Source organism: Danio aesculapii, chromosome 8, assembly GCF_903798145.1.
Source record: "Danio aesculapii chromosome 8, fDanAes4.1, whole genome shotgun sequence".
Lineage (NCBI taxonomy): Eukaryota > Metazoa > Chordata > Actinopteri > Cypriniformes > Danionidae > Danio > Danio aesculapii.
Window position 1 is genome coordinate 13,359,032 of NC_079442.1, and position 10,607 is coordinate 13,369,638.

Here is a 10,607-nt window from a genome sequence, read left to right on the forward strand (position 1 = left end):
GCATATCAGTTCAGTAATATTTACAATAAAGCAAATTACCCATCAAAATGTGTATTGCCGCCGGCAAAACATATATCATCATACCACCAAACCCTAGCCATTAGTAGCATCTCTGATACAGCATTTAATTTTCACAAAAATAATGACACGTAAATGTCACATTATTGTTGGTTTGGCATTATACCAAATAAAAATGTTATACAATACAACATTACAACAAATATAATTTTTTTTACGTATTTATTGTCTTTTGTACAGACTGTATTTAACTGTTAATAGTATATTGTTGTGGAGTATGTCATTGTATTTTGCACCATCTGGAGCTAGCACCTGAGCTTTTCACTTATCATAGCATGTGTGCTGCTGACGATGTGACAATAAAAGTGATTTGATTTATAAAAAAAAAAAAAAAGACACTTTATTTTCAATGTAGAATCAATGTTTTTTTTATTAGTAACATTTTCTGCAACATTTCCATTGTAAATGAGCTAAATAACGACACTACTGCGCTCAATTTAATTTAACTTGCATTATGGACAATTATTACTACATAAAGTGGTTATAAAAATCTGTGCTCCATGATTCAGCAGTTTTTTTTTATACAGTTGTATTAACAACATTTATGAAAAGAGAGAGTAAAAGTATAAAAATACAACTTCTAAAAGATCTTCCATAATTTTGTAAAACTTAAATAAAACTAAATAAAATAAATAGGATTTTAATAATCCTTATCCAAAACACTAGAGCATGATAGAAGATTCATGAATAATGATTAACATGAATGAAGATTAATTTATTCACAAAGCAAAATGACACAAATATTTTCTGAGATACTAAACAAAATACAACTTTTAATGTAGGGCTCTAACAAATAAATTGCCTAATACATTTCTGTATTATGCATGTTTTAATAATTAAAGTGCATTTTATTAATCAGTTCTTCCAGGATTCTGCATAACAAATATAATTATTTTGCAGATAAAAGCTGGCATTTATTAAAAGTTCAACACAAAAATACATTGCAGTGCCCTCTGAAATAAGCTTTTAGCAAATTCTGTTTCATGTTTTACATTCCATTTTAATGAATTCACTGAATTTGAGTAATGACAATAATAGCCAAAAGGGTTGACAAATGAAAACATTAAAATAACACGACGCATAGAAACCCTGATAAAGGTGACTTCACTCACTGCAGTGTAAAAATGTCACAGCCTTCTGCATCTTACCGTTTATTGCAGAAGCCTGCTCAATCTTCACATCTTTCTCTGGCGCTTTGGGTTTGACTGCCTGTGATGAGAAAAAAAAGAGTGGCTAAAAGTGTTGTGTTTTACACCAGTCTTTGTTTCACACCAGCATAAAACCAATCTTGGTCTTTTCTGTGATTTTCTACAGAAAAAGTAATTGACCATCCCGTTCATCTTGACAGAATGTCTTTGTTGAGCATCAAACCACAGTAGACAATTCCCATAATTATATATTAACTTATCTAAAAGGTGTTTTGTACAACCAAAAGCAACAAGTTGTCCAAAATATTCTATTTTCCTTAAACACCTGAATTTATTTTATTTATTAATTTATTTATATATTTTATTTATTCATTAGATTTACTATACACATATTATTATTGCATATACATTACTCAAAATTTTATATAATTATTATTACACAACCAGGAGCTACACTTGTTAACAAAATGTAATTTTGCATTGACAAAAAGATTGAGATGTGAGAGAAATTCGCAAAAACTTTAAGCAGGAAAATGACAATTGCAAAAACAAACAAACAAAAAAATAGGGGCTGTAAATACATACCTTGCTCTTTTTTTCCAGGTCTGCCTCAGTTTTTGGACCGAGAAGGTGCAGCACCTTAGAAACAAGCAAAAATTATGAGTGAATGAATATTTAAGGGTTAGTTCACACAAAAATTGTGTGAAATTATAATTATTTAATTCAATTCACGTTTATATGTATAGCACGTTTCACAATAACTTTCATGAAATTGTGTAATAACTTGCCCTCATGTTATTCCAAATCCCTGAGACCTTCGTTTATCATCACAACACAAATTAAGGTATTTTAGATGAAACCTGAGAGCTCTCTCTCATCCTCCATAAACAGCAACGGTCCCAATTTATTCGAAGAAAAACACCAAAAAATCCTCATTAGAGTCCATATGCCATTAGTGGTTTAATCAGAATATTATCAAGCTATGATAATACTTTTATGTGTCCATAAAACAAACGAAAAACATTAAAATAAAATCAACGGTTTCTTCTCCTCAGTGTCAGTATAGGGTGCACATTCACAAGAGTGCTGTTCTCAGTCACGCTACGCAGACATTTGGGGTATACACTCACTATCCACTTTATTAGGTACACCTGTCCAACTGCTCTTTGACACAAATTTCTAATCAGCCATTTACATGGCAGCAACTCAATGCATTTAGGCATGTAGACACAGTCAAGACAATCTGCTGCAGTTCAAACAGAGTATCAAAATGAAGAAGAAAGGGCATTTCAGTGACTTTGAACACGGCATAGTTATTGGTGCCAGACAAGCTGGTCTGAATATTTCAGAAACTGCTGATCTATTGGGATTTTCACACACACAACCATCTCTAGGGTTTACAGAAAACGGTCAGAAAGAAAGAAAATATCCAGTGAGCAGCAGTTCTGTGGGCGCAAATGCCTTGCTGATGTCAGAGGTCAGATGAGAATGGCAAGACTGGTTGAGCTGATAGGAAGGCAACAGTAACTCAAATAACCACTCGTTACAACCGAGATATGCGGAAGAGCATCTCTAAAACCACAACATTGCAAACCTTGAGGCAGATGGGCTACAGCAGCAGAAGACCACACCGGGTGCCGCTCCTGTCAGCTAAGAATAGGAAACTGCGGCTACAATTCGCACAGGCTCACCAAAATTGGACAATAGAAGATTGGAAAAACGTTGCCTGGTCTGATGAGTCTAAATTCCGTACCAGGCTTTGTGGTCTACCGCTCAGGGAGTGGATAATATGGCAAAAGCAGACATTTCTTGCTTGACTGGAAGTCCAACACTATGCCGTTGGAGCTCCGAAATGACTTGAGCATTTAATGGGTTGGTTTTGGGCAGAGCTCTGCCACTGGTGCCTCATAACCGAGTTGGCTTGCTGGTTGAAACTCTGGCCCTGGACAGGCCCACATCAAACGAAAAGGATATCTCATTTTTGTTCTGACCATGAATGAAGGTATTGGGAGTTTGGAACGACACAAGGCTGAGTAATTACTGACAGAATTTTGTGTCCTAATAGAACTATCCCTTTAAGACAATCAACTGAAATAAAAAAAATAATAAAAAACTGCCACAAACCTGCATATCCACTTCATTCTTGACAATCTTCCCATCAGCCCATTTGAGAGTGGCTCTGGCCTCACCTGAACAGCACAAACGTTTCACACCAGCACAACACATGACTAGCTTTCATGACTTTACATTCACATTAACATTTAACAGACACTTTTAACAACATTTAACAGACTTTTATCTACGGTAACCAACAACAAATCTCATAAGCATAATCAAGCCTTACCCATGAGTATCCCCATGTTGAAGCGATATCTCTCTGCCGACAGCTGATCTTTGTGTTTCCTGATTATCAATTCCACCTGTTAAAGAGTTAACAGAACAACGACAGATCAGGATCCTTATAGATCCATTAAGCTGTTCACACATATTGTGTTTTTTCTCAAATAAGATCCACCCGGGGTCAAAGTCCCTTTAAGGCAAGTCATTTCACTCCGCAGCCATCTTTGAAACACCTCTCGGGCAGTATGCTCGGGCATTCTGTCTGAATGGGGAAACATCAAATTCTCCAAAACTGCTTGCCAAGCTTACGATTAAATTTTATATTAGGAATAACCAACAAAATTAAACAACAACTGTCTCTTCAGTTTCATTTCTAAATGTCCAAATCACACAAAATCTGCAGAAACTCAAGTCTGGTTCGAGCCCCTCCCTCAGAGTATCATCAGTCTACAGGGATTGATGACTGGCGACCATTGGTGTAAAGTAACTAATTACAAATACTTAAATTGCTGTAATTGAGTAGTTTTTATCAGGAAGTGTAATTTACTAAGTAGTTTTAAAGTTGTGTACTTTTACTTTCCTTTGTGTACTTTTACTCCACTACTTTCCTTCAGACTGCAGTCACTACTTTATTTTTGTCTATAGGGATTAGAAAAATCAGTCCTGTGATTCTTGCCTAATCAAATTGCAAATAGAAGGTAAATCGTATCATAATGAACTACCTCAAGACATGGGCAATTTATAATTGCAGCAAACTGTTCGGAAGCATTAAAAGTGTCCAAAATCTTTACACGCATTGACCCAGAGACTGTTTAGATTCATGTCACTGATGAGAAGATGACGGATGTTTACTTTATGCTGACCAAGATGGCCTTAAACACCCAGCAGGCACAAGACATCAACATGACGTCAGATTGACGTTGTACCCAAACATCATGGGAATGTTGCATTTTGCTTAGAAATGAAAATTGGGTTGACGTTAGGACTCAATGTCAGCCAACGTCAATCTCTAACCTAAAACAAACCAAATATCAACGTCTAAAGATGTTACAGCTTGTCGTTGAGTGGGCATTACCATTTTGACATCTATCAAATGTTGGTTGCCATACCTGTGAATAAATGTCAGTATTTGACGTCAATATGACGTTGGCTTAAGATGTTGGCTCGACGTAGGATTTTGGTCACTTTCTAACAATCTTACCAAATATCAACATCATTTGACGTCATTATTGGACATCAAAATAATGTTGTCCTTAGACACTGGCTAGACATTGAATTTTGGTCACCTGACATCACAACCTAAATCAAACCTAATATTAACGTCTTATGACATTGTGTGCCTGCTGGGCAATAACTAGATGCACTCCAGACAGTTACGTTTACACACACACATGCACAAATTAGATGTAAATGCATCAGCTTTTAACAGCATAATACTCACTACTCACTCATACTTTGAGTAATATTTACAACAGATACTTTTACTCTACTTGCACTACATTTTAGGCAAGTAATTGTAGTTTTACTTGAGTATGATTTTTCAGTACTGTTTCCACCACTGTTGACTACTGTACTAGAAGGCGGGCTTTATTCGCCATATAGCAATCGATGATTGGCTCCTGTACAAGTAGGCCGGGCTTCATTTGCCGTATTTACAGTTACACTTTTCCGCATTCAAACTATACGAGTGACACATCTTGTGTATTCTATAGTCTTTGCCAGGGCACAGTCTGCTCCATTATTTCATAGAAAAATTAAAATCATATAGCTTTCCAAATAAGCACCATGTTGAACTGAGGAGCAGAACTCTTTTGTTGCTAAGTGTTGCAGAGGACTGCCTTTTAATTTAAGGGTTTTCCATACTGTAGTCACAGCTAGCTTCACTAGCTATGGTTCCATTCACCTATTTTATGCGCATTTTGGATATACGCATTTAAAAAATTGTTAAAGGAAACGCCAAGATGAACATAAATTTTAAAAATGTGCATAAAAAATTTATGCGCATAACTGAGTAGGATAAACTTTTTATTCAATAAGAAAAGATGCGCGTTAACTACGATGGAAACACTTTTACCGAACAAATATCAGTATGCGCATTATAAAGTCATGTGATTTTGTCGTAAAAGATCATGTGATGATAAAAATGTGTGTGAATGCACAAACCAGCAGGCTGAGCACACTGTAAAACATTTGAAATGTTGGTTTGGTCATTCTAAAACACCTTAACAGTTTAAGTATTAGTGTTATTATATTATTAACGACCTCCAGAATAGTCAAGAGCATCTGCGCTCCACGTCTCATGCCTTCAAACGTCACCACACGTTGATAAAAGTGTCTGCATTTGTCTTTTGAAGGGCAAGTCATTAATTAAATAAAGAAAAGATTCACGCAGTTTCTCCTACTGCAGCAAATTCTGTTTTTACTGTTATTTGTATTTACTGCTATTAGCCAGTGTTAGATATTTGGTGCCAGTTAATCAGGAAGTGACGATTTTGTTCTCTTTGACTCATTGGATGGACATGCTGCTTTATTCGCACGTCTTTTATGCAATATTACAGTTTTGCGCATACATTTAACTCACATCTTTGGATGGAAACATAGCTACTGTGAGGTAAGAGGTGTTATCCAGTATTGAGTTTAATACTGTATAACTACTACCAGTTGTTTCAAACCAGTTTTTATGTTACTTCTGTGCCGCATTTAGAGTGGCAAAAAAAAATCTGAAATCTGATCTGAGCAGCAAGACCATCCATACTGGAATCACATTTCAAACTGTCTCCAAAGGTGGAAGGAAAGAAGATTTGATAAGCAATAAACCTGATTTTTTGCTTACAGACTGAACATAAATAGTCATAGAAAACTATTGTATTCAGCTTTTGTTATAAATATGAGATATACGAATGAGCTAATTAAATTACAATGACTGGCCACAATAAAAATGAATTCAAATGAATGAGAATAGAGAACATTAATAAAATGGTTTAAAATATCCCAACATTCTATTAAAACATATTTTAAAGCATTTTAAAAATCAAGATATTAAAATATGATCAAAACAGTTTTGGCTGGACTGTTGTATCACATGATATTACTGCACAAAGTGGGAAACATTTCCTATTGTTAAAATGCATAATTGTTTCTCTGCAAAAACGGTTTAATCATTTGCTTTACAAAGAAACACTACTGGGGGAAAAAAGAGAGAGCAGCAAACATGGAACCTCCCATAAAACGATCTTAGGCTCATAATAAATATATAAATACAGTGTTCTTACTGCGTCCTCTATCTGCTCAGGTGTGACCACCACCCCGACACCACAGGCTGTCTCAAACTCACACTGATCCACATCGCCCTGAGGGTGGCTTTTCACGAAGTCCAATGCCGCTGAGGAAAAAAAAAAAACAGAAATAAATATATCAGAAATGATAGATGCATTAACTTAAGTAATATCTAGCCTTCTCAGTAATAGATTTCTCTAAACATTGCCTTTTTGTGCTCTATGCTCGTTTCACTTTCTAAATTATCTTAATATTGGGTAAAATAATAATTTTGCCAAACGGTTGTATCATTCATGTCTTGTTCACAATGATCCATTTATTGTGATTATTATAGACATCCAGGTTATGTTGATATTTATAATTTTTTTTAAACCACTGCAGAATTCACTTTTTAATTTACACAAGATGTTCTCGCTGCAGTCTGTAGCACAATGACATACTGGACCAGGTCCAATACAAAGTGGACATTGTAACGCCCACTAAAGTAATGCCCATACTACTGTGATGGTTGGGTTTAGTGTTGGGGGAGGTGTAAATGGCTGTCCACTACATATTGGACCTGGTCCACTACGTCATCAAGCTGTCAGGACTGTCTCAATTTCCATGGGGTGGGTAGTGATTATTATAGGCAAAATAAATAATAATAACAAATCTATGGTCATACTAGCATAAATCAAACTCTTTCGTACTTCTTTCGTTTAAGTACAAACATATTCTTGATTCCTATACATTAAGTGTATTTAATATCAGCACGAACCAGAAGTTGAGTGTTTTTGTTTTGTTTTTTTGCGTTGTGATGCAGTTCCTAGGGAAATTAAATATTAAATCAGAAAACAGTGGGCGTGGCTTGTTTTTTTCTACTGTAAGTTAATTAGAGATAGTGAAGTAGGCATTTAATTCAGAGAAAAACATGATAAGGGTTTTGGGAGAGATTTTACAACCTAACAAGACACTTCCTCCTCGCCAATTCTGTTTGTTGCCAGTCAAAACTGAAGGCTGATTTATACATCTGCGTTGAGTGATCGTCATGACCCGCGGCGCCTGCCTTGTGCGTAGTCATGCATTTATACTTCTGAGTGCTGTTTGTGTTGCTCTGCTATAACACTTCCAAAACACTAGCTGGCATCAGGTTATGTTCCTCTGTGTTGAGTTTCCTCATGGGTGTTTTGTTTTTTCTGAACGCTACAAGTAGCTCAAACTCGCTCATTCAGAGGCGGGAACTGGCGGACGTGCAACAACTTTAAGTGAACACAAAACAAAAGTTTCTATCTACGAGACTCAACACTTGTGAACAATCGCTCCATGAGGCTGGCAGCTCTCAGCTCCACCCACACCCGTCACCGCTATTAAGCCGACCAATCACAGAGCTACACGTCATTGCAACATGTAGTTACATTTTTTGAGAGGTGCGCATCAGTGTCTGTGTCAGCTACAGCGAGGGCTTTGCGACCACAGAAAGGCTGCACCGGACCCTAGCATGCGCTTGACGCAAAAGTATATAGGGTGGAGGAACTATGACGTCAATTTGTATGCAAAAACTCAGAAGCCAGTTAGCATTTTAGCAGTTCCGCTTCCCTCGTCCCAAAGTCAATGGGTTTTTTCAATGGGATTTCAGTTAAATCGCATTAATAAGGTTCGTGGTCAACACAAAAGTCTAGATACTTCCACGTTTTATTCTATGACATAAAACACGTCAGTTACATCGCACTCTTGATTTTTTAAATTGGTTACGCTTCTTTAAAAAGACGGTTGCTATCAAGTTGCTAAATGGGACAACAGGCGGTATCGGAGACATTATACGTCATCGAGATGAACTCGTCTAGAGCGCAGCTCGCTTGTGTTGGGCATTTAGATTTGTCTGTTATTTAAGTATTTTCAAGAATAGTATTTCACAGTTTACAGCACTTTTCTAATTGGAAGGTCATATTGTGTGTAGATAATCCCTTCACTTGTAAAGACAGATTCATTTGTTGATCATTTATTTTAATTAAATGATATTATGGGGATACTGCTTACCAGTGCAGCCTGTCTCTTTCCGGCTCTCAGTAATGCAAACGTGTGAATAATTGTGTAAGATATACATACATATTAACTGTCATTTTAACGTGATTAAAGGATTTTTCCTCATTTTTTTCTTCATCTGAACACATTTAACTCTGTCATAACTGCAATATTTACACTCCTCCTTAACATGAATAGCATATGTGACTGTATAGGCTGCTTTTCTCTGTAATTCGTGACAAAAAAGAATATTGAATGTTGTTCTGTGTCCATGATGGAACTTCCTGTCTTCTGTTACTAAGGTAAATGGGCTGTGCGCACGCGAGCGATACACTTATTTAAATATGTCTGATGATAATACTACGTAGGCACATTTACATAGTTTCAAAACTTTTACAACAACCGTAAAGCAAAACAAAATGTATTTCCCACGTAAAAAACAATCCAAAAGGCACGTAGGTGTATATACAGATGTGTTTTTGCATCTATATTTATTTATAATACATAGCGTGGATTATAATATGATAAACCGAGAGAGTAAATCTTTGTCATGGACCATATTTCTAAAAATAAGCTTGAAAAGTTGTCATTAGCAGGGCGGTGCTGACGTTCCAGGCGAGTGCCCCGAAGGCACTGTAGTCCGTTTATAGCCTAATGTTAGCTTTTCAATTCTTGCATTTGCAATTAAGATCCAAAAGTGCTAAAAATTGTATTTTCGTGTGAGGTTTATTCGGCTGGACAAAATGTGTAAGTACAATGAACTGTGTTTGAACACAGAGCTTATTATTTGCATTATCGAGAAGCCTATGGGAAAATTCTAAGGAGATTTTAATCGAGGGAACCAGTTTTATGCTAGCAGCCGATTAGCCTACAAGGTGACGTCATAGTTCCTCCACCATATATCAGCCTTGACAGTTGGAGGGGCGTGGTTAGGTATGTTAGCCACGCCCAATACCTCAGACAGACGTAATCTGAGAATTCAACTGAAGTCAAAAACGGGAAGTTCATTTTCAGATTTCAATTTTAGATTACAAGAGCAAACTTTTTTTTGTCTTAATAGTTTTCACAGATTAATTTTTCACCACAAAACTAGCAATGCGAGCTAACAAAATCAATAAGGTTGGTTTTGATTTCATGTGTACTTTAAAGTCAATATTTAACGTCAAAACATACACTAACTGAGAAACAAAAGTAAAACTGAGAAAAGAACAGTTCCGAAGGAGCAAAATCAGATACCTGACAGTTGCAGTTCTGTTGTGATTTTTCGTGAAATTATGTATTTGGTGAGAAAGTGTAGCCTGTTCGTGTCTTTGAGTCGTGTCACCATACTGTACAGCAGAGTGCCAGTGGTCTTGTCAATGGCAGAAGACCCCAGCTGGCCTTGAGCCTAATAAACACAACAGTAACATAAGCAATAACATGTTTATTCACTTATAGTTAATTAGGTAACTACTTTTTGTAAATATAGTGATTAGAGAAACTGTAATGAAAGTTTTCAAGAGCTAAAAACGTTGACAGCGAACCACAGCAGCCACTCGTTATGTGTTCTAGTCAAATACGCAGCGTTACCAGATCGATGGCTTTCTTGAGTGTTGATGAAAGTGTTTCATTCTTCAACGTTTCCTTAGCTTTCTGCTCACTAAGGCCAATTGACATGAAAGAAGACACCACGTCCGCCATTTCTCTTTCAGCACACACGCCGGTTTTTACGCTTCTACAAAGCCTGCAGAAGGCGTGGATTTCCGCCATCCCTCGGTAGGCGTG

At 36.5% G+C, this 10,607-nt stretch overlaps 1 protein-coding gene across 1 annotated transcript in view; it reads right to left on the bottom strand.

Moving 5' to 3' along the window:
* Window positions 1–10,569, bottom strand: part of qars1 (glutaminyl-tRNA synthetase 1) — a 41,290-nt gene extending 30,721 nt beyond the window's left edge. The window contains exons 1-7 of the mRNA XM_056463251.1: window positions 10,413–10,569; window positions 10,080–10,230; window positions 6,839–6,948; window positions 3,571–3,646; window positions 3,351–3,415; window positions 1,812–1,865; window positions 1,227–1,287 (exon numbers count right to left, since the gene is read on the bottom strand). Of these exons, the coding sequence (XP_056319226.1) occupies window positions 1,227–1,287; window positions 1,812–1,865; window positions 3,351–3,415; window positions 3,571–3,646; window positions 6,839–6,948; window positions 10,080–10,230; window positions 10,413–10,523 (628 nt within the window). The 5' untranslated portion in view covers window positions 10,524–10,569. The remainder of the gene's footprint in view (window positions 1–1,226; window positions 1,288–1,811; window positions 1,866–3,350; window positions 3,416–3,570; window positions 3,647–6,838; window positions 6,949–10,079; window positions 10,231–10,412) is intronic.
* Between the last annotated feature and the right edge of the window lie 38 nt (window positions 10,570–10,607).